Source organism: Brienomyrus brachyistius, chromosome 11, assembly GCF_023856365.1.
Source record: "Brienomyrus brachyistius isolate T26 chromosome 11, BBRACH_0.4, whole genome shotgun sequence".
NCBI lineage: Eukaryota > Metazoa > Chordata > Actinopteri > Osteoglossiformes > Mormyridae > Brienomyrus > Brienomyrus brachyistius.
Genome location: NC_064543.1, coordinates 22,131,695 through 22,157,159, shown reverse-complemented (window position 1 = coordinate 22,157,159; position 25,465 = coordinate 22,131,695). Strand labels below are relative to the sequence as shown.

Below are 25,465 nucleotides of genomic sequence, written 5' to 3'. Positions count from 1 at the left end.
TAACGTGATCTCTTTATTATTAAGTCGGCCTTTCCCACCATTTTCCTCCCACAGTCCAAAAAAACACAGCCTGTGGATTTATACTGCAGATTCTGCTGGAGTGTCTGTCATAGACTGGCAATCCCACTGCAGGGATATGGCGCCACTAAAAATGGATGCATGGTAGATTTACTGCAAACACTAAATACTGTATTGAATTTTTATGCCAGTAAAAGTAAAATGTTCTATACATACTCTGATGTTGGCTGTTTTTATTTTCTGATGCTAGTTTCCAGTTGGCTATTGCAATTCATGTTAAGGTGGTCATGCTTACATTGTTCTTTACTTTTACTTGCTATTTTCCTGAGTGATTTTTGCTGTTCATATAGGTACAGTTTGCAGACCACACGTGAATTTTAAGGTCCCCATTTAGTCTTTTGTTAAAATGATGTTTGAAACAGCAGGGTAAGGGTTGGATGGATGGGTGTATAACATCTTTATCTATCCCTCCATCCATTTTCCAAACCGTTTATCCTACTGGGTCGCGGGGGGTCCGGAGCCTATCCCGGAAGCAATGGACACGAGGCAGGGAACAACCTAGTATGGGGGTCCAGCCCATCGCAGGGCACACTCACACATCATTCACTCACACATGCAATTTAGCAAGTCCAATTAGCTTCAGCATGTTTTTGGACTGTGGGGGGAAACCGGAGTACCCGGAGGAAACCCCACGACGACATGGGGTGAACATGCAAACTCCACTGAACCTGGGTCCCAAAAGTGTGAGGCGACAATGCTAACCACTGCACCACCATGCCTCCCCTAACATCTTTATGTTTAATGTTAAACTTTTTGTTTAATTTGTTGGTTATACATATATATTGTTTGTATTACATATACCGATCTGGAAAAAAATTAAGAGACCACAGCAGATTTTTTACTTTCCCTCATGTTTCAGTTTATGGGTGTACTTCTGTGTATAATATAAATTTTTTTCTTTGTTGGATAATTTGAATGCCATCTCTGGCATTAGAAAGTCTTCTTTTTCTTCTGCCTGACTGGTATCTGGTCATTCCCAGTGTCTCCTGCTTCACCTTGTTCTTATGTACTGTGGTCTAAGCAATTTTGAACCTGCAACTCGGTGCAGCCTTCTGCCAGGAGAACCATGATTAAACCAGGATATAACAACACAGTTTTTAAAAATATTAAAAAGCGGTCTCTGTAGAGCTGTACATGTATACACACACACAAATGTCGGGCCCTTAGTTCCTGCACTTTATGTATTGTGTTATGTAATGTAATAGATTACCACGCCGGCACAAGAATTTTGTTGCATTTCCGAATGCACGTGACAGAAAAGTTGAATCTTGAACACCAGATATAGTGGTATGGTTGAGGATTTCTCAACCAGGTCATTGGAGACTTCCTGACAGTCCACATTTTTGCTCCCTCCCAGCTCCCAGCCTATCAAGAACACTGGATACCTGATACAGGCGTGTAGGGAACTGGGAGACAATACCACAATTGAAATCAACTTTCTTTTAGTAATACAACGCAGTATGAGCAGTGATTACCATGTCATAACACCATCTGTGTAAAGTCCTGAAGACAAACTTTTTATTTTGCTCTGATCCCACCCACTGTCCATGATTGGCTGACGTAATGTGATGCTGTGGGGTTGGTCAAAACACTAATTATGCAGTTACTGGCATGCTTTGCTCCATGGATATCGTTAAATAATGTAAATTACTATGTATTTGAGTATTTATGGAGTATTTACATAATAGTACATTTCCTAAAAATATAACGTTTATTTCACTAGCATGTAACCATGAGTGTCGTGTAAATTATTGGTTTCTCTGTCTGTGCAGCTATTAGTATTAACCCAATAGGGACCATTAATTAAGAGGCAACTTCCATTTTCCAACACAATTTGTTTATTTGTGCTCGATATCTGGGTCTGCTGCCCTGGAAACATTCTGCACCCTCTAGGGCTGCGACATGACATAGAATGAACAAGATGGTGGCATCATTTTAAGTATGTGACAGGTTACTCTTGCCGATGTGTTTGATCTTGGGGAAATTACCATTACTCTGTGTCTGGGGAAGTTTCCCTTACTCTGGCAATGGGACAGTTACCATAACTCTGGCACAGGGAAAGTTATCATTAGTCTGGCACCAGAGGAGTTATTGTAACTCTGGCACCAGAGAGGTTACATTATTCTGGCACTGAGGCAGTAATTGTAACGGTAGCACAGGGGAAGTTACCATGACTCTGGGTCTGGGGAGGTTACTATTACTCTGGCATAGGGGAAGTTATCATTACTCTGGATCTTGGGAGGTTACTATTACTCTGGCATAGGGGAAGTTATCATTACTCTGGATCTTGGGAGGTTACTATAACTCTGGCATAAGGGAAGTTACCATTACTCTGCCACCGGGGAAGTTACTATTACTCTGGCACAGGGGTATTCTCTGGCACTGGGATAGTTACTATAACTCAGGCACTGGGGAAGCTACCATTACTCTGGATCTGGAGATGCTAGTGTTACTCTGGCACAGGGGAAGTCATTACTCTGGTGCTAGAGAAGTCACTGTAATGCTGGTACCAGGGAGGTTATTGTAATTCTCACACTGGGGTAGTTACCTTAACTCTGGAACTGGGGAAGTTACTATTGATCTGGGTGTGGGGAAGTTGCCATTACTCTGGCACTAGGGAAGTAACTATTTATCTGAATCTGAGGATATTACCATTACAATAGATCTAGGGACATTATTATTACTCCAGTTCTCTGGAAGTTACGGTTACCCGGGCACCAGAGAAGTTACGGTTACTCTGGCATTGGGGAAGTTATCATCACTCTTACACCAGGGAACTTACCATTACTATGTTCTTTCTGCTTTTTGATTGTGGTTTGGAGCCCCTGGGTCTTTTCATAGGTGATGCAGCATTACTAAGCAGTATTGACTATGTGCATCTTCATGGTTGGAACAATCTGCTGGTTCCACATGGAGGCTCCCCGATCTGATCTCCATTTGAGGGGAAAAATACCAAACAGAACAAATCAGAGAGCCTGGCAGTGCCAACCTGTTTCCTGTGGGGAAGCATGCAACTCTCTGCAGTAAAAAATAGATTGAGAAAATGAGGTCTTTAATTTGTGGGCCATAGGAGCTGAGTGTATCGAATGGGATGGGCTTGAATATCTCACGCAAACGGGCTTGGATTTGCCATGGAAGTGATGCACATTTCTGGACAAGCTTTTGTATACCCTATTAATCTCTGACGGAGATTCTTTACGCATTATACTATTGTGTATGCATTATTTATATTGCCGTTTTATGATATTTTAACAAAATGTTGGACATCAGATTAATAATTCAGTAATGACACGCTTAGCTTGACCACAAACACAAATGAACTTAATGCTAATGGGGGATGATGTAAATCTAGCAAAATGGTCACCATATGTGTGTTGAGGAAGCATGATATTCAAAATAGCATCGTTTATGTGAATAAGATTCCAGTAAAGATCACGTATTACACATATTGTGGAAAATAAATAAACAAACAAATAGATAATCATAATAATAATAAATACATTAGTTACTGGTATGATTGCATTTTAAAAAACATCACTGGACTTCACGGTGACAAAATGGGCTGCTTTCTGGCGTGTTGAGTAGCTGGGGGTGGGGAGTGGCACACTGGGAGGAGGCGCTGTGGTGTGTAATGGCAGCAGGCAGGAATGATCCCCAGTAGTGCCTTTTATAACACTGTGCTGCAATGAGCCGGTGGGTGAATGTGCTCCAGACCACACGGTTATATATATATATATATATATATATATATATATATATATATAAAAGCTCTCTGGGTTAGAAGACTGTCTGCTAGATATCCGGTGTTGGGTGGCAACAAAAATTCCTTATGTTATACACAGAAATAACAGAAGTACTGCTAGCTGCTCAAAATAAGTTTGACAATCTCAGCCTCGGTGGTCTTCCTACTCACCTTAACGCAGTGGTCAGAGATCTTTTCAGATTTATGTTTCAATGCTCACATAAGAAGTATTACTAAAACTGCATTCTACCATCTACAGAACATAGCCAAGCTTTGGAAGATGCTCTCCTTTCAAGATGTGAAATAAACTAATACTTGCCTTTATATCTTCCAGACTGGATTACTGTAATGCCCCCCTTTCTGGTTGCCCATCCGGATCCTTGCATAAACTTTAGCTAGTAGAAAATGCAGAAGCCAGAGTTCTTACAAACACAAAAAGAAATTACTCATATTAGTCCTGTTCTAATCTTCCTTCACCGGCTTCCAGTTAAGTCTCGGATTGAATACAAAATACTGCTATTAACTTAAAAAGCACTGAATGGCCTTGCACCAGAATTCATTAGAGATCTACTGGCCTCTTACAATCCTCCTCGCCTCCTTAGATCTCAAGAAGCAGGATATCTATTAGTACTTAGAGTAGAAAGAACTATGGCAGGCTGCAGAGCTTTCCCTTAAAGAGCTCCTCAGCTGTGGAATGGTCTTCCACCGGATGTGTAAGATTTAGGCTCACTCTCAATGTTCTAGACTAAAAACACACTTATTTAGTCTAGCTTTTAGGGACTCAAGTTCCAGCTCTAGTTGACTGCTCACTCCCAGTTAGACCTACAGTGTGAGGTGTAGAGCTGGGTAGGGATCAGTTCCATTGGTTTTGATTAACTGAACTGTCAGTGCTGTCACTCTAGCTTCACACCCCCTTGTGGAATTGGAGTGCTAATGTGTCAGGGATCCCCCTCATGCCTGCATTCCCACTTGCCTCTCCCTCCTACTTATGCTCCCATAGCCTTATCTGCAGGAGCTTACATACTGCACGCACCAAACTGTTTGCTCTGTCTCTAGTCTTCCACGCTTTAGCTAACTGCACATTTTATTTCCTCTACCCTGTCTGGGGTGTGCTGCCTGGAGATCCCAAATTATCAAGATATTTTGCCTACCCTGCTGCCTACGACATCTCCACTGCTTGTGGTGTCTTTCCTGTCTGCTTGCCCTTCTGCCTGTGACGTCTCTCCTGAATGCCCTGCTGCTGTACCACTGTTTGTCCTGCCATCAGAAGCAGCAGCAGCACCTGCCTGCCATCACCTGCCTGCCCCCCACCTTTGAGACTCAAATGTTAAAATTGGGACAGTGTGACCTGGAACTTTCTATCTTGCTCATTTGACTTCCTCTGCTGCCCCCTGGAGGATGGGCTCCCCCTTTGAGTCTGGTTCCTTCCAAGGTTTCTTCCTTCTAGGGAGTTTTTCCTTGCCACCGTCGCCTCTGACTTGCTCAATGGGGGCTTTGGGTAGGGAGGCTGTAAAGCGCTTTGAGACAATGTAATGTGAAAATGTGCTATCCAAATAAAATTGAATTGAATTGAATACCCCCCCTCCCACCCCCCGACACACATGGGTTGAATTATTCACAGTGTTGTTTAGTTTTGCCAACTTCCTTTTCTCTGCCTCTGCCTCCAGTGGGTTCGGGGTCAGTTCCGTGATGGAGCTGGCCTTCCTGATAAGTTTCGCTGAACTGATGCTAACAGTTTAGCTTCTCATTTTACACCAGGGGTGGGCAATCTTATCCACAAAGGGCCAGTTTTACACCATGCGCGCTATTGCTGGAACCGCCATTTTTTGTTTGATCCATCCTGCTTATTAATAGCTGCTGGACAAACTGACGCCATTTGCTGAAATAAGCATTTAGCGCTTTGCACCAGGGTTTCCCCACCTGGTCCTCGAGAACCCCCAGACTGTCCACATTTTTGCTCCCTCGCAACTCCTGTGGATTGTCTGGGGGTCCCCAAGGATTGGAATGGAAAACACTGATATACCCAGTGAAACGCTGTGTGACCCACAGGTTTGAGAACCTACGGCGTCCCTGCCCATGGTGTTTCCTCTCAGTAGTACCAGATCTCTGAGAGCAGATTCTTTTTGATGATCGTGGGCTGGATATTATCCATCACAAATCTCCAGCTCCCCCCTCTTAGCTGTATCTGTTGGGTCCTGCCTTGTTGCCATGGTTTTCAGGAAATTAATGCCGAAATACCTTATGCCTGGTTAGTTGGATTTTTGCTAGATTGCACAAACTTGTACAATAATTAAACCAGAAGCTAAATGTTACGTAGGCTGGGCTAAATGTCGTGTTTATTTGTTGAATGGACCTGCTCTTTTTATGCAAAGTAATATTGCACTTGCACATGACTAGATGTAGAATATAACAGATATCAAATATAATTTTTATTCATGCTTGTATTCAGCTGAACACTTACACTCAGTGCCCACAGTTGTATTATTATTCGGTGTCCCTGCATGTTAGCAGGTAGGACCCGCCCCTGCACCACTGCAGGGCCTGGAGAGTTGTGTGTCCAGTGAAGCCTTTCTGCACGCCACTGTTACACTGAGCAGTTTTTTTGCACTTGTGACCTTCCTGTTAGCTTTAACCAGTCTGGCCTTTCTCCTCTGAACTCTCTCATTAACAGTAGGTTTTTACCCACAGTACTGTGCCTGCCTGGATGCCTATTGCACCATCCTTTGTAAACTCTAGACACTGTAGTGCATGAAATTCAAAGGAAGGCAGCAGTCTCTGATTGGCTTGAACCACCATAGAATTAAGCCAGCCGGACAGTAAGTGAACCTTCTGAGTTTGTCTGTGTGTTTATGTATTTGGCCGCTGTCATATGCCTGCCTGTAATACGTCACATTGAACAAAATCATATGGCAAAAATAATAAAAATAAATGTAAATGTAAAAGACCAATTTATGGGTCAATCCCACTATATTTGCACATATTGTTGACACCTCCAGAGGGATTTGAGATTTAGTGCAATAAAAACGTAGATACTGAGTGCACTGCAGTTGAGATGCTTTTCTAAGTCCCAGCTGGGCACCTCATAAGAGGAGAATATGTGACAGGGTAGCAGATCATTGTAATTCCCAAAACCAAATCACTGGACAGATGTGTGGAGGTTATCGTTGACAGCATAGCAGCTGACTGAAATTCCCAAAAGTACAACTCTGACACGTGGGTTGAGACAGAGGTTAATTGCGTTAGACTTTCTCGTCCGTAAGTTTTTGACGGACAGGGTCGTAACAATTCCATCAATTTCTCCTTAGCGGAGGTAATTATTTAAGGGTGTTGTACAGAATCCCTTTAAAGGTTTCCTTAGATAAGGAAAAAAATAAGGAAATTACTGCAGCGAAAGACATTTCACTACAGTAAAATTGTAGTTTCCATAGAGAGCGTTTGTTTCCTCGCCCTCACGCCTGCTCATGATACCTGGTATCGCCTCCAGTGCTAATTTCGTTTACAGAAATGTTGACGAGAATATACCCTCACGAAGGTTTTTGCGTAGCAATATTTAAAACAAAAAATGATTTAAATATGCGTTTAATGACAATGACGAAATGAAACGTGTTATTCGTCTGACGAATATAAATAACATTTAAAAAGCCAGATTGTGCCCACGCATTCCTTATCTGAGGAAAATGTGGATTGTTCCCCCTGCTGTATTGTGTTCACTGCCAGTAAGTACTTTTCACTCGACTAAGCACAACTGAGTGGAGCATATAGCGATAATCTTTGTTGAATGGTTAAGGACAAGCACCGGTGCTAAGACACGCAGAAGTACTGGGAAAAGAGAAGCAATGGAGGAAAATCGAGCAGATAGAATTATTGTTGTATCTCAGTTATATTCAGGGGCGCCGCTAAGGGGGGGAAAGTTGGGACAATTCTAAGGGCCCACGCCCTTTAGGGGCCCCCAGAGATCTGAATGGGTGTGGTAGGGGGGCCCAACCTCATATTTTGTCATAGGGCCCTAAATTGCTAGCGGCGCCCCTGGTTATATTAAATATATTTTGTATGTGTCTGCTTATTTTTGCATCGGAAAAGTCGTTCCAAAACCGATGTACTTCTGTCTAATATTGCCAATGCCCATGGTGAAACTTGCCAGCACTTATTAGTGGGATAACGTAATTTTTTTATTCCGTGAAACCGAATGATCGATTTGCTAGCCAGATTTAGTAATGAATTACAAAAATGCCAAGGGACATATAAATAAAATAATAAATTCACTGTCGGTCAGGTAAAATCAATTAATTTCCTTCAATTTCTTCATTAATCGCCATAAACTCAGCCGGTTAAGATACAGTCAGAGGTACCTTCATTTTTTTCCTTACTGTGGTTAAACTCGTTTGTGCAGCCGTTAAGGGAACTTTAAGGGATTCCTTAAAGACCAAGAAAAACTTAAATACTTAATGTTTTAAGGAAACCTTAAGGAGAGGTCTAAAGAGTGTGTTGTGCAACCGACTTTATTTTAAGGAAACCTAAACTCGGACTTTAAGGAATATCTTAACTAAAGATGTTCTGTGCAACTGGCCCCTGCTTCTGAGTTCCGTGGGCATCTTGACTGGGAACTTTTTGTAGAACCGCACAACAGGAATATGCATGTATGCTAAAATGAGAATGTGAGACACAAAAACCTTGTAGCTTAAACTTCACACGTAATTTGATATGAAACTACACCGCCACCGCAAAACAATGGAGGCAAGTTGTTTTATTAGTTATTGGAAGATCAATCATAATCAGCCATACAGCCATTTATTTATATTTTATTTCTACACCTGCAACATGTTTATAATTCAATATTAAAGCTGGCCAGCAGATCGATCTTTTGTTTTCCACAGAATAAAAACGATCTAACAATATTCCGCCAAGGCCTGGGCACGTTCCACTGTTGACACTGTTATCTATCTAATTTCCGGTGTACAAATATGATGACATAAGCAAAAAGGTAGTCATTCATCCATGAAAGGTAACTGAGGTACAAAAATAATTTCATCTACTTCCACTATTTTTTGTACCACTACTTCTATCTTTTTTCCAGGCTCTTCCAACACTTGTGAAGTCAGCAAGTTCATTAGTATTACATAATGAGGTCATGAATGTGAGATCAAAGACAAGACTAGACAATAGCTAATATGTATACTCACCACCAACTGGACAGTGGTCTAAGTTATGGTAGATCGCCCTCAGTGTTCTAATCTGTCAAAATTCAGAGTTTTCTGTCATTGTTAAAATATTCCGTCAATAACGGAAAATATTCGGTGACTTCAGGTTATCGCAATATGCGACAGGGAAGCAGCTCCTTGCAATTCCCAAAACCAAAAATCACTTACTTGTGGTTTCACGTTTGTTTTCTCTTACTAGGGGTTACATTGTTGTTTCCTCTTGCTTGTGGTTCCATGTTTGTTTTGCCTTACATATGCTGCATGTTTGTTTTGCCTTACATGGGCTGCATGTTTGTTTTGCCTTACATGGGCTGCATGTTTGTTTTGCCTTACATGGGCTGCATGTTTGTTTTGCCTTACATGGGCTGCATGTTTGTTTTGCCTTACATGGGCTGCATGTTTGTTTTGCCTTACATGGGCTGCATGTTTGTTTTGCCTTACATGGACTGCATGTTTGTTTTGCCTTACATGGGCTGCATGTTTGTTTTGCCTTACATGGACTGCATGTTTGTTTTGCCTTACATGGGCTGCATGTTTGTTTTGTTTTACTTGCAGTTCCACATTTGTTTTCTCTTACTTAGGGCTACAGATTTGTTTTCTCAGTAACACTTTACTTGATGGGGCACAAATATAGTATTATACTATTATTTATTTATTAAGTAACCAGAAATTAAGATGTAGTTATACGGCGATCTCATGTTAATTCATCATTAATAAATTGTAACAAATGTTTTATCTCAAGCAGTTACTATATTTGTTATTATATCGGTTAATTCTGTAAACCTTTGTGAATTGTTGAAGTAACTACTAAGGAACTACTGAAGGAACAAGCAATGAATAACACAAGTGAAATACTGATCTCATGTTTGTTAATCTCTGTTTAATAACAGAAATTTTTGTGTATCATTCTTATGTCATTAGAGTGGATATTGATAAACTATTTTTAGATAATTCATCTTTTTAAAAATAATGTTTTACCTTCTTCTGTAATCCATCCATCCATCCATTTTCCAAACCACTTATCCTACTGGGTCGCGGGGGGTCCGGAGCCTATCCTGGAAGCAATGGGCACGAGGCAGGGAACAACCCAGGATGGGGGGGGGGCAGCCCATCGCAGGGCACAGTCACACACCATTCACTCACACATGCACTCCTAAGGGCAATTTAGCAAGTCCAATTAGCCTCAGCATGTTTTTGGACTGTGGGGGGAAACCGGAGTACCCGGAGGAAACTCCACGATGACATGGGGAGAACATGCAAACTCCACACACATGTGACCCAAGCGGAGACTTGAATCTGCATCCTGGAGGTGTGAGGCAACAGTGCTAAACACTGCCCCACCATGCCACCCCCCTTCTTCTGTAATATTTAATTGATATAAGAAATAATTTAAACAGTCCGTGAAAATTAGCCTTACTGTATTATTTTTTACTCATATTATCTTCTTTACTTTTCATATAATGTATTACATATTAGTGTATTTACTGCATTCTCTCGGTATTATACATTGTATGTGATATTGGAACAAAATCCTAGAATGATATATAAAACAAAAACATTCTTGTGACAAATGGTCAGTAGTCATTAATGAATTTTCTTTTACATTTTCTAATATATCTGCTGGAATTAAGGATCTGAGAATACAATGGTCCCAACTGACTCCAATAATCTGCTATTTCCTGCCTGCAGATGAAGGAACCTCAGGTTTCTCGAACCCCTCAAAGGAGGCAGGGGCTTTGGCTGGCTCCGTGCACCCATTCGCTCGATTGCTCCTGGGAGACGGGGATACCTTCCCAGGAATTCACACGGGTCCACCAGGGGCAGCAGAGAGCACAAGAGTACAGCCAGCGTTCTCATCCATACTGACTCTTATGGCCAGTTCTGCCAAAAAGTCCCAGACCTTAGTTCAGTCTTTGGCTTCTCCGATCATATCTATCAATGGGTCCAGTAATCCCAAGAGTGAAATAGAGCCGTTCTCCTCTGCACCTGCTGCCACCAGCAACTTCTCTTCAAGCTCAGGTTTGATTTGGTTTACCACCATGCATAACCAAAATGTATCTGTACCACAGCCAGAACCAAAGTATTTGCTCAGTATCATTACAGAATGCATTATTTCATTGATCCTTCATATCAAGACTGTCACTGCCATTGTCGTCATCATCGTCTTCATCGTCACGTCATTGTCGTCATCCTCACCATCATCATCTTGACTATCATCTTCTTTGTTATCATAAGCATTGTCACCATCATCATCATCATCATCGTCGTCGTCATCGCTGCTGTCGTTATCATTGACTACAACAAAGTTCATGCTAGCATTAACCACGTGGCTTCTCTCTTGCCCAAATGCAAGTCTTCCAACAGTAGCTATAAAAATATCTTTAAAATTTGACATTTCATTCAAATCCAGGGTATCCACTGTACCACATACCCACATCATTTCAGATTATATGGCAGGGGGCCAGTCTACCAAAGCTTTAACTAGTGAGACACAGCCAACACTAACTGGACAACCATCATTAAAAAGTGCCTTAGATACCCAAAAATCCACAGAATTTTCTAGTGCAGCTTCCATTGGGTCATCATTTAAAGCTACTGGAGTTTCTTTTGTTTTGTTCCCAACTTTTGTCTATATTCTGTCAGCTGCAATGAATGTAGCATCATCAGCTGTAAACCATTACCAACAAATTTATGAATCTGCAGTTCATACAGTATCTGTTTCTTTCGATCTGATAGTGACAGAGGTCAGCAACTATGTACAAATGATCTCTCCCAGCACTTCTCCACCTGCCCTGAAATATGCTGCAAGCACAGAACAAACATCAGCACCTGTCCTATCCCCATCCACCCACACAACACAACACCTGAGATGAAGTCTCAAGCCCATCAGCAAAAACTTTTACTGATGTCCACCTATCCATTCACTGAAAGAGCCTCCTCTCTTCCATACCAACACTGAAAACAAGTGAGCTGTCTTTAGTCAGATCACCATAGATGACACATTTTCATCCAGGAAAGGCCTGTCGTATACCATATCGTACAAGACTGCAAATTTCAACGTCTATAATCCCTAATTTATTGTTTTCAGCTCAGCCACTAGCAAAGTCTGACCAATTGTACAATGAACATACAACTCCTTAAACCCTGGAGTGATTATTTCCCTCTATGAGCTACAACACGTGTTCCAACAGCAGGATCCTCTGCAATGGAAGTGGTATCTGATTGTTTCAGTTATCAGTCAACTAACATGTTTAAACAGGCAGAACACCAAAGATTAACATCTGTGGATTCTTTGTCATCCATAGACGGACTATCAACAGGCACACAATCTGAATGGGAATTTTTGACAAGTCCCCTTGACATGAAAGACCCTAGCCAAAATCCAGACAATAATTTCTGAAACAAAGGCTTGGACTGATTCTGCCTCAGTTGATGAAATTCAAATTACTACTCTCTTCTCTAAAGATTTGTATACTGAGAATACCAGTGAAATAAGTACATTAGAGATGACATCATCCAGAAGCAGTGTTGATACGTGGATGTCTTAAAGTACAAATGTTGAGGATCATTTGACTAATTTTGACTAAACTGTGCAATGCACATTGCTGTTTTCATATTAAACACACAGTTCCTATCAAGAAACCCTCTGAATAATCAATGACTTTACATCTAGTTGCAACTTCTATACCACCATCTCTTTCTGATGATGCCACTTTTTCTGTCAGTGATGTAACCTTAGAATGGGCTTCAGTGGTCCCATACAGGGGTCCACAGGTACATCTGTGGCATATTCCACTCCTTTTCTTAAGGGTTTAATGATAGTCTACTCATGATTCAGTTTGACAGACGATTCGGTGCTCACGGTTTGATACACTCACAATGTATTCAACAAAATAAGGCTGAAAACAAACTAAGACCCATATTTGTTATGTATTTCCTTTAGGCATGTACATTTACCCAAAAATCCACTTTCAAACCGTTTATTTTTTTCTTGCTGTTTTTTCCCTTTATTCTGCAGACTCCAGTGCAAAATGAAAAAAAATAAATAAATCTCAAAGCAAAACGAAGATTATGCCTATTGCTCCTTCTTGAATTAACATTAAAAAATGATTTTGTGCCACGGTTCATTGTTACACCCTTAGCTTTTTTACACAAATGATCTCAAACAGCAAAAGCGAGTGGCATCTGACATAGCTAAGGACACTATATCTCAGACATATCAAAATAAGTCTTTCGGCCACTTGAGATTTTTACCAACCATCATCAAGACCAGAGCCTTTCATGTCTTCTGATCCTGGAACACTCTCGGTGGCTGATGTGGTAGACAACATAAATTCAACAGCAAAGGCAACAACAACAAAGCCTTTTGGTCCATGCATCTAGGATTGAGTATTCCACCATTCACCACAAGTGGACTTGACTTTGTTTCTCCTATAAGAAGCTGTACATCAATCTAAGTATAAACCACAGAAGGAAAGGGAAGCAGGAACTTCTTTGAGCCTCACCACTACCTTACACACTGCACTGTCAAAATCACATCTATGTCTCTTGGGTCAACTAGTGAGTCCTAGCTTCAGCCATGAATTTATCTGTCTCTCTTTCATGAGTAAGAAAGGATACAGAGCATCCCACTTCAGAAACATCATCTGGTGAAGTTCATATCATCATTGTGACCTTGCTTGACACTCCAACACATGTGCTCTCATTTCAAGCTCATGCAACTAAACCATTATGGTCAAGACCCTCCTTGTCCACTCATGACTCACCAGTATCCCCAGTCAGATTCATTTGACTTCTGGTGGGACAATGTCTAGTCCTTTGTTGTCTTTAGGTTTGACATCATCTGCTTTTAAGATGCTGCGTGACATACTCTCATCCAGAACCATGATGTCCACTGTAGGTGCCACTGTGAATGTTACTCACTTTCTCATTACAGAGGAGTCATCAAGGGATGACTTGTCTACAGCTGCAGCCCCCCGAGATAGAGATGCACTAGAGAATGTGACTAGTGCATTAGATGGCCAATTAGGGAATGCTACAGCACCGGAGAAAGTTAAAAGCACGTCCAGAAAGGCATCATCTGCAGCAGTAATAAAGGCCACTCAGGGCACGAATGGCATGCCTCAGCTTATGACAATAACCAACACAACCGTGGCCTTAACTACAAGAGTCCCAAGGACCACTATCACCACAACAAAGCTGACCAGTAACCGTCAAACAACTATGAGCATGGTTGAGACAACAACTTCAGAAAAGACTGGCAAACAATCAACAACTACCCTGACCACAACAGTGGCTGCAGCTACCCAAACACTCAAGATCCCAGCATTTAGGCTAACCACAACTGGTGCTCGTAGTACCTCTACAACTGAAGTTTCTCCACTGCAGTGCAATGTTACAGAGGCTTTCTGGTTGAAAACAGGTATTGGAGACCATTATCATTTGTAAGGTATTTCTTGCATTCCAAATGTTAATATAGTTTTTTCACAGGTACAATGTCAAAATGATGCATTTTTTAAATGAAGGTTAACTGAAGACCTGAATTCTTCTATGGGTAGAGTGTTATAACATGCAATATCCATATGATGTTAGGTGTCTACTCCTGTCATATTCTACTGTTCATTTGCAGTTCTGTCAGTACACCCAAGGAGAAACCGTCTGGATAACATACTGAAACAGAACCTCCCAAAAGGCCTTACACAGGCACTGCGGAAAGCTTTCAACAGCAGCACCGTTCGTGTTCAGGTCAGCAAGTTTCTGCATGATATCAGACATGGAAGTTAATTATACTTTTTTTTTTTTTTTTTTGGGGGGGGGGGGGGGGGGGGTGATAAACATGTGTCCCCGAGGCAAGGTTACTTCATACTTTAGACACTTCTTATCTTCAAATTCAAATTCATGAAATTTATGTATAGTGAATTTTAAATCAGAGTCAGAGTTGGCTTTATACAACAAGTACTTTCAGAAGTAGAAGCTTATTTGATGTTGAGTATTAAGGACAGGGCAGGAAATATGTGCTGCATACACAGTAACTGTGCATATAGTAAGGACAGGAAATATGTGGTGCATTGACTGTCACAGTGTGTATAGTAAGGACAGGAAATATGTAGTGCATTCACTGTCACAGTGTGTATAGTAAGGACAGGAAATATGTGGTGCATTCACTGTCACAGTGTGTATAGTAAGGACAGGAAACATATGGCGTGTACACAGTTACAATGTGTATAGTAAGGACAGAAAACATGCAGTGCATGCACAGTAACAGTGTGATAGTAAGGACAGGAAATATGTGGTGCGTACACAGTAACTGTGCATATAGTAACGACAGGAAATATGTGGTGTGTTCACTGTCACAGTGTGTATAGTAAGGATGGGAAACATGCAGTGCATACACAGTAACTGTGTGTATAGTAAGGACAGGAAATATGTGCTGCGTACACAGTAACTGCGCATATAGTAAGGACAGGAAATATGTGGTGCCTTCACTGTCACAATGTGTATAGTAAGGACAGGAAATATGTGCTGCGTTCACAGTAACAGTGTACATGGAAAGGTCAGGCAACATGTGGTGTGTAGACAGTAACAGATCCTATAGTACGGACAGGAAACTTGTCTTATTTGACGGCCTCAGATTACCTGGTGGAAAGTCACACAGCATAGGGAAAATATCCAAATTCCATACACATTGAGAAGACTGGAGGCAGGATTTAACCCCCCATGTGTGCTATTAGGGGGTTAAGTTTTTAAATGAAACAATGATCTTGGACTCAGGAGAGGTGTCTGGGTTTGCTGCCGATGGTTTGAATGCTTCCAGTGTTTTGCATGAATGTTCCTAATGTTGCACTTCTCATTATTCAGCTGCCTTATTAGCTTTGTTGGAATATGTCAAGCATGTTTAGATTTGAAGCCGGGCATTCATCAGAAGCCCAGAAAAGCTGCACTTATGCTTAGGTAACTCCTCGAGAGTAGTTTGTTAGTTTGTAATGTGCTATTCGCAGCACAATCGTGTTGCTTTGGAGAAAGACTTTTTTTAATAAAATAAACGTATTGTAAAAATAAATAAATGTAAATTAATTTCAAAGTCGTTTCAGTTTAACATTTGTGTATATCATAGCACTGGTTGTTCTAAACGTTAGAAAAACCATCAGCTGTTAAGAAATGGAATAATAACTAATATAGAAATGGAAATGTCTTTCTCATACAGCTTGGCCCTTAGGAAAGACGTAGATTGCAAAGAAAATTATATGTATTTTAATTACAGGACTGAAACTTTTAAAAAGGAATAGAGAGAATCCATGGTAATGAATATATGACACTGAATCTGCTGAATTGCAGTGGTGGGCCTTAGCATTAATGCGGAGCTTGATGAAATGCAGTTTCTCAGTAATGCATTCACGGCAAAGGCGGGATCAGAAAGCAGTGTTAGCAGCACTGCAGTGAAGAGTCTCTTCATAGTTCTTATTGTTGGGAGGTGCTACAGAGTCACAGCCGCTTCTTGGGTGGTCTCACACTAAGGACACTGGATGGTGATTGAAGTCGAGGTTGATAGTACGTTTCAGTTTGCCTGTCTATGATATTTATCATGATATTGTTGAATGGCTTATATTTCGTAAATGATTCCGTGTCCTGCTTGAAAAGGCGCAGTGACTCAGTGACTGGCACTGTCGGGTTGTGGGTACTCATCCCAGCCTGGCCCTAAGAGTGCAGTGTATTGGTGATGTATAGACACAGCACAGGATGTGCCTGTGACCTCCTGTGTCCTCCTACAGCTGGAGAACCTGACGGGCACCTCCAACGTGACAGTGGCGTACTCGGTGGGCAGCGGCAGCATGGTCTTCATGACTTCTGTGGTGATCGAGGCCCTCGCTGTGTACGGGATTGACAAGTTGATGACTGACATCCGGCAGTACGTGCCTCTGGTGCAATCCCTGTCCATACCTGTCGCCCCCTGGAGGCCCAGCCCTGCCATTTCACTTCAGCTCAAAACAGGTGATGCTCAGGAAGCTCCAAGTCATCACTGCAGGGCTGTGGTTTTGTTTCATTTGTGAGCAGCTCAGTCTTTGATGCTGCTTTGACATTTACAGAACTGTGCAGAAGTCTTAGGCAGTCAAAAGAAAAGCTTAAACCTATTTATCTGTGAACTTTAGCTAAGATCAAAAAATATAATTTGGCATTAGAACATATGCAAGTTAAGAATAACACAATAAAAACTAGCAAGAATTTCTTCTGCTTTCCAAAAAGTTACTGATATCTAGTTGGATGGCTAGATGAACACCGCTTCAGTTCTCAAACCTCTCCTCGGGGGGCATTCCATGTATTTGTTAAATTTCACTACCAGCTCATTTAACTAATTAGTTAAAAAAAAAGTCAATGAGATATTGATTAGCTATATGAGGTGTGCTAGTGGTCGAGTAAAAAAAATATTTGGGTGTATATTGGATGTTTGCTGCAAAAACTGGAGTGATTTTAAGTTTTGAAATGGCTAAGCTAACACACTTTGACAGGCATGACAGCATAGTTATACCAACATGAAGATCATTTAAACATCATTTTCTTTGGCTGCTTAAGACTTTTGCACAGTGCTGTATATAAACACACTTATATGATGCAGTTTGCTATGGTGTACTTTCATATTAAGCTTTCAGTAAACGTGTAAAAGTAAATATGCATAATCACTGTGGGTGTATAAGTACTGGTAATATTTTACTTAAAGCCAGATTTTTAGTAATTTCTACATATATTCATAACAAATAATAATACATTCATAAAACATTATAAACATGACTATAAATATTTATCCAATATTTGTTTATTTATGCATTGTGATTGCCTTATGAAGCTCTCATCTATATTGCACAATAGATACCTTTATAATGCATTATAATGGTTAGTATAAGCATTAAGGATGCTTTGTACTATATCTTTCACAATGGGCATGTAAGCAACCTTTCGATTTCGACTGCTGTCTGTTTCCATGCAGTGCTCCGGTTTGTGGGCCCAGGAGAGAACATCAAGTCTTGCAGTTTCTCTCAGCTGATGGAACGGCGACTGGAACTCGCATTTGCAGAAGCAGCATCCAAAGTGCTGAATTCCAACAGCAAGCTGACTGTACAGGTAACAAGATCCAGTAGGCTGTGTCTGTATTGGAGCTGCACCTCTGATCACTGGGATCCTTCAATGCCAGATGATCACAGTTTCTCTGTGGCTTATTTTTACACTTCCTTATGTAACATGATGTTTTCTGGTGGTGTGAATTTGTGTTTTGGATGTCAACCGATGGTAGGCAGCCTGGCAGATGAAGTGATACAGCACACCAAATATAATGGAGACGTTGTTTTATTGAGTAGATTTTCATACCAAACGTATTTTAATCGTTCTCATATTTCGTTTTGTCCGGAGTAAGCGGACAGTCTATCACTGGGCGTCCCCATGCTGACATGTGCTGCCGTGGGGGGGTTTCTGGGTTAGATCCTGGGTTCCTCGCGAGCGCTGAGCTCCCCGGCTGTTTCCCTCGTCTATGTGGTGTGGAACGGCAGCGTCCCTCTGAACGGCACCACCTCCAGCAGCCTCCTGAACCAGTTGACTGCCGAGATGGTTGGCTACTTCCTCCTCTTCCCCCCACTAATCATTGCGGAGCGTAAGTGGCTTTTATTCGTGTGTCCCCGTGAGGCCAGCGTCACTGGGGTGCAGGAGGTGACGAGGTTATGGCCTGATGATCAGGATGGAGCGCATGGGATCGTTGGGTTTCTGGTCAGTGTGACAGTAGCAGCCTCATAGCAGTATTCTCTAACACAGTGTTTCCCAGCCCGGTCCTCAGGGACCCACAGACAGTCCACATTTTTGCTCCCTCCCAGCTCCCTGCCTGATAGTCCGGTAGATGGGAGGGAGGAAAAACGTGGACTCTCTGCAAGTCACTGAGGACTGGTTTGGGACACACTACTCTAACAGACCATCTCTGCTTTTATCTTTTATTTGACTTATGAAATATGGAGGGAAATTAAGAACAACAGGCTGACTTTACTGGAACTAACTGGAACAAAAGCCTTGATTTAGTCTACTGGGGGGTTCGCTTTGTCTGACATCGAGAATGAGCCTCGTGTTATCAGATGAGGATTCTAAACAAGACAGGAGGACTGTTAGCGGACTCACCTGGGTCACCAGCGGCTTTTATCCCCCTTCTCTCTGTTTCTTTGCTTGAATAACGGGTTGGTAAATATGTGAAGTAAAATATGTGGCAAATTTCATTTATATTGCTTATAATAAGACGCAGGCAAATATGCCACACAGCAGAAGTTTGCTACGCCTGCACTTAATCCAGTTATTAATGATGAATCTGTCGAGCTGTTATGTAAACACACGATGGAGTGGCGAAGGTAGTTCTGCGTATCACGGCTCTGCTCTCTGCTTGTTCATTCGCTCAGTTAGAGACATTTCCCCCATATGTTGATATTTCCCACATCAAAGTCGACCGCAGAGGTGAATCGTTCACACTGAAGGCTCTCCAGTACAGAGAAGTCACCCTGCAGGCCATATTCCTCCTGTGCTGGGCTGCGGTGGACAGCATTTTATGTTTATTAAAGTGCTGCTTCACCTTTGGGGTACATCATAAACATTCGGAACATTTTTGATGATTTTTTTTAAAGCTGTCCCCCTAACATGACCATCTGTGGCTGAAAGATACTGGCTGCCTCAGAGGTTCCCCTGCTTGCAGTGAAACATGTGCTTATCAGCATCTTTCATGGCTGTGTGGGCAGTCAGAAGGCCCAGCGGTGCCTGGTCAGCACCAGCGCATGCCGTGCAGTTATGCTGCATTACAGTTATTTATCTAGCAGGCACTTTTCTCCCGAACGATATACATTTTTGAGAAAGCAGGGTCAGCCAGTCCTGGAGTAACTGGGAATTACAAGCCTTGCCCAAGGGCCCAACAATGACATCACTCTGCCAAGCCCTGGGATTTGAACCAGCATCCTGCTGATCATGAGCACAGTGTCCTGATCCACTGAGCGACACAGCACATTAGAGCCCATGCCCCAGACACCAGCACCCGCGCCCCTCTCAGTGGTGATGAGTGGGTGACGTCGCCCTTCCCTGCCTGAAGGGGGAGCCAGTCAGCATGCATTCTGGGGGAAGTGTGTGCTGGTCTGTACAGTCCCTGCACTCACACGGCCTGGTGTATGTAGGGCCGACTGGTGAACACGATTTGACCTGACTTTGCTGGGTCACTGGAGGCCCATGCAGCACTGCGCCTGGCAGGTAGGCTTCTGCTGCCACTCTGAGCCGCAGCAGATAATGCGGAACCGAGAGTCTAGCTGCTGATGGCGACCGTGTCCTTCCCTTACAGCCCTGGAGTACCACAACCTCAACACGTCCACCGCCACCAGGGACTATTGGGTGATCACAGGTAATTCACATCATCACAGTGTTTACATTACAGGGATACACAGAGTTACACATACATGATACCAATGTGTTCAGGTGTTTCAGAGCCGTCTCATATATTCACAGCTTACTGAGCTGTCAAAGCAGATTCTCAAAGTGTGGGAAACAGCAGTCTCTCCATAGCGAGGGTGACCGGCAGGAATGTCCTCTACCCTCAGTGCGGTGTGCAAAAGCCAGCTCAGAAGCCAGTAAGATTTTATTACACAGCGCTCTGACCTTGGGTTTAGCTCTGGGACTATATGAAATAAGAGAGCACTCAGTACCTGGCATTATCCAATAAGAAGGAGGGAGATAAGAATGAGCCTTGTGTATGCCCTGCGATGGAGGGGCATCCTGCCCAGGGTGTCCCCTGCCTCAGGCACTCTGATGCCTGTGAGAGGGTCCAGGCTCCCTGTACTGTATAAGGTGCTGGAAGATGATAGATGCATAGAGAGATTCCTGAAAGTCTTAGGCAGTGAAGGTTGTAGACCATTTCTACTGGTGAGTGGGCAGACTGTGGCCAGTTGTTCTGTTTGGGGGGCAGATGCATTTGATCTTAATATCCTCCAAGTGTTACTTACACTGGATTGCCAGAATTAAGTAGCAAAAGAATATTTTGAAAAGTGATGTTATTTATGCAAGGCTTTGCAGTTTTACAGTTTTTTTTAACTCACTGATTTCTTCTTTAGACTGTCTTGCTTCCACAAGCTTGATTATTTTTTTCTGTCATTCACTTTGCCTTTCACTGACTGAAGTGACCCCCAGCGCACACATGTCATGAGTCTGTCATGAAAATACGCTTACGTTTGTATTTCGCCCGTTCCCAGCGTACAAAATTTTAGCCCACATATAAAAATGTAAATAGTAATAATAAAAATATATTTATTTCAGACCCAATTAGCATACAATTAGCATACATATTTAGGGGGGTGCCACGGGGGGGGCATGCATGTTGTCATGGGGGAACTGCCCCCCCCCCCCCCTGCCCCCCCCAGAACTGCCCCTGCTGTTATGTCAGTTTTGGGCTTTACGCAGTCAGGTACTCAGCAACAGATAAGTGAATCCATGGTGAAGAGCTGCTCTGAGATCCCTGTGCTGAGAATACAACAGCTTTCTCCAAGCGGCTGACCCTCGCATTGTGGTACTGACCCACTTCCCGCTGACGATGTCAGACCTTAAATTAGACTGGATAGCAGCCTCCTTCTCCTGTCCCTGACTCTACTTATGCATTCTGGCCATTGACGGCTAATCTGGGTACCATCCATCCACCTGCTTCAGCTCTAGACGCAGGAAGGTGTGGCTGGGGTTGGCTATCATTGTGTCTCTGGGGCTCCTTTATGACGAACACCCCCACCCCACACCCCCCATCCTGTACACTGCCCGCAGTTGTCCAGGATGTGGACAACTCCTCCCTGGAGGGAAACTACCAAAGCTTTGCCAGCCTGATGGAACAGCGGCTCGCAGAGGTCTTTGTCATCGCCAGGCAGCAAGGGACACGTTTCCGCCGTGCCACCACAGTGGGGAGCTACACCGTCCAGGTGGGACGGAGCGCCGAGCCCAATGGCATCACCTGCTGGGGGGCCCATCTTAGTGCCCTTGTCACTGATGTAATGACAGGAGTCCGAGTTGTAAGGATACTGCGGATCTGGGCCCCCCACCTCATACTGTGATTATGAATCAATGACAGCAGCAAAGACACTGAGCTGAGCTGCCCAGACAGACCTGTAGCTGATATGTTCACATTCTGCTGAAATTAGCAAAATATTCTGTCGAACCGTGTACCTTTAGCGGAAATGTAATCTTTATAATCATATTCGTTTTTCTTAAAGCGAATCTAGGACAAGTTGACTGCCCACAGCTGTGTAAGCAAAAGGGCTGCATCTTATTGCTTTAGATGGTGGGCATACGGCGGGTTCCTGGCTTGAAGAATCCTGCTGAGATGACCTACTACGTCCAGCTGAATGGCATCCCCATGCCTGGCACATCCGCCGCCAAAATCCTCAACACGGTGGACTCGCAGACGATGGCCCTTACGCTGGGCTACTTCGTGCAGTTGCAAGCCGAACGTACGTGAGCAGCGTGTGTGAATGGCACACAAATGATGTGTCTCAAACCAAAGGCTGTGCCTCATTGACTTTCACACAGCTTTGAGGAAGATGCACCAGGTGGCCACATGCTGCCGGGTTACCTTTCAGCAGAGAGCTGGTACCTCAATTGATATATTGAAAATACAGCTATATTGCTGCTTTCATACATTTTTGCTTGTTTAGTTGGATGCATCTCTAAAATTATTTGGGCTACATGCACTCAGGGATGCCACCTGAATTCCTCTGCCTTGGTCGGTGTGTTGGTCCTGAATCCTGGTCTTTTCAGCCGCTTGTCATGCCTGATTTCTTCCAGTTGGCGTATGTGCAAAGCTCTCTTGTAAGCGGTTAGTGGCTAGATTGACTGATATCTTATGACATGGGCTTGAACAGCTGTGGTGAAGAACCCACCAAATAACCTGTGGATCATCGCCGCCATCCTGGCACCCATCGCCGTGGTGACCGTGATCATCATCATCATCACTGCTGTGCTGTGCCGCAAGAACAAGGGCGACTTCAAGGCCGACACCATGGGCAACCTCAACCCCAGGAGCAAGGTGCCCCCTGCCACCCCCCAGATGTACACGCCAATCAGATGCTCTGCCTTGATCCACCTTGGCCCGGAAAGCAACTTTTAATGAGACTAATTTGCTTCCTTGTTTAGACGGCGTACCGGAGAGAGGCCAGTTACTACCACCAGGTAACGATACTCGCTGCTTGGTGTCTACATGTAGTGCGAAAGTGAAAGGCAGAACCTGGCTAGGCACTGCTACTTTCTGGATCTTTCACAACTGCTCTGTCTAGACTCTAGAGTAACTGGGGCAGTTCTTTAGACCCCACAAAATCAAGGGGGCTCAATCAATCTAGCTGTGAAAGCGCAATTGTATTCTGTTTAGCATCACAACATTATTCCCTAAAGAAGTAGTGAGAAAGAGGAAGCTCATGCTGATCTATACTATTATATGCTGATGCATACAGTACTATCATATATTGATCTATACTATCACATGCTAATTTGTACTATTATATGCTGATGCATACAGTACTATCATATATTGATCTATACTATCACATGCTAATCTGTACTATTATATGCTGATGCATACAGTACTATTATATACTGATCTATACTAACACATACTAATCTGTACTATTATATGCTGATGCATACAGTACTATTATATACTGATCTATACTATCATATGCTGATCTCTACTATTATATGCTGATGTATACAGTACTATCATATGCTGATCTGTACTATCACATGCTGATCTATACTACCATATGCTGATGTATACTGTACTATCATATACTGATCTATAATATCACATGCTGATGTACTGTATACTGTCATAGGCTGATTCATACAATCAAAGTGTTTATGCTATTATTCACACATGGTGGCTCTGAGCAGAGCACTGTTGAGTCACACCTCCAGGGCCGGTGTAGATTTGATGTCTTTAAACTGCCCATTGGGTGTGAGCCCTCTGATGAACTGCCGCCCCATCCAGGGTGTCCCCTGCCATGTTTACTGCGATCCTGCCCTGGAAAAGTGCTTAGGACAGATGGAAGGATAGATTGTTTAAATGATTTTTATTACTCTGATGATGGACATTAATGCTGTATCTATTGGATTACACAGGGCGATGTGGAAGGTACAATGTGCAGCAAATTCCATGTGATTTTCCACATGAGTGTGTAGTGAAGTAAATGCACTGCATGTTGCACAATTGGGGTCAGATATTCCCAGGCTGGTGTTAAAAAAATAGGTCAGTGCGGCGCCACCTTAAGTAGGGCTCCTTAGCGGCGTGTTGTGTGCCTGTAGATCAGACGTGGCGCACTGGGAGCTGCGCTCACGGCCCCGTCTGCCTGCCCATGCACTGACCCATGCCGCATGTTGCTGCCACTATACCTCACTGACACACTGCTGCTTTACAGACACCATACAGGACAACTGACCATGCGATGCCGGTTTATCGTAGTGACACAATTGAGTATCCACTAATTAATCTCTTAGGTCTGACTGTCATAGTTTTCACAGATTTATCTAATGAGTCCAAATAAATAAATGGGTTTGCTTGTTATCATGGAGTGTATTTATATATCTCTGTGAAACTGGTGTAAGTTAGCTATAGTTATAAATGAAGACGGGAGTGTGCAAGGAAGCAGGTGTCTCTTTAATGGTGATGTTGTTAAATGCCAGAGTTGCTTTGGGATCATAAAGATGCACAGTGATGGGCTGGCTTGGGTTTTGCAAGCTCAGCACAGATATACAGCCGACCGCACCTCATTAGTCAGGGTGGGTCATTCAGATGTCAGCAGATGGGCACAGACTCATGATATTGGCCCTAACATGTGTATGTGTTAATGTTTGTGTGATGAGAATATGCATGTTTATTCAGAATTAAAGAATAAGTTGTCCTCCCGAACTGGGCTGGCATTTTGCAGGGGACTGCCAATTCCACTGGATCCCACCTATATCTCCAGTGCCTTTTGATGATCAACAAAGTTATCTTTAGGGTAATCCTATCAAGAACACTGGCAGTGAATCCATCTCAGCCAAGCTGAAAATGGAACAGTTCAAAACCGCGAATCGGGAGGAGACAGCTGGCATCGCTGTGGATGAATGACAGGGAATCTCCAGCCATAAGTCCAGTAGTCATACTTCAATCCGATTATTTCGTGGAGAATTATAGTGGCAGGCAGCAGTTTGACCTGGAGCAAGGTTAATGACAGCATTCCTGTCACCATTCCCAGGGTGCATTCAGCAGAGTCAGCTTTCTGTCTGCATCTCAGTGAGTGAGTGCGGCCGCATCCCAAAACTAATTCCGGAATGAGGATCGACGAAGCTGCAAAAAATCCATGTATTGATTTCTCCTTTGCTGGGCGGCAAGTGAGTGTGAGCCGCAGTGTGAGTGTGAGCTATAGTGTGAGCCACAGTG

At 43.0% G+C, this 25,465-nt stretch overlaps 1 protein-coding gene across 3 annotated transcripts in view; it reads left to right on the top strand.

The window, feature by feature from the left end:
- LOC125751407 (UPF0606 protein KIAA1549L-like) overlaps positions 1-25,465 on the top strand; it is a 61,465-nt gene that overhangs the window by 20,399 nt on the left and 15,601 nt on the right. For 2 of the 3 annotated variants that reach the window (XM_049030149.1, XM_049030148.1), the window contains exons 1-9: positions 14,656-14,763; positions 16,788-17,007; positions 17,999-18,132; positions 18,487-18,655; positions 20,360-20,419; positions 21,823-21,974; positions 22,331-22,502; positions 22,914-23,077; positions 23,185-23,220. In XM_049030149.1, coding sequence (XP_048886106.1) covers positions 16,848-17,007; positions 17,999-18,132; positions 18,487-18,655; positions 20,360-20,419; positions 21,823-21,974; positions 22,331-22,502; positions 22,914-23,077; positions 23,185-23,220 — 1,047 coding nt within the window. In that variant the 5' untranslated portion in view covers positions 14,656-14,763; positions 16,788-16,847. Of the gene's footprint in view, positions 1-10,707; positions 11,038-13,954; positions 14,441-14,647; positions 14,764-16,787; positions 17,008-17,998; positions 18,133-18,486; positions 18,656-20,359; positions 20,420-21,822; positions 21,975-22,330; positions 22,503-22,913; positions 23,078-23,184; positions 23,221-25,465 lie in introns of those variants that run through there. The other variant, XM_049030147.1, reaches the window with a different exon arrangement.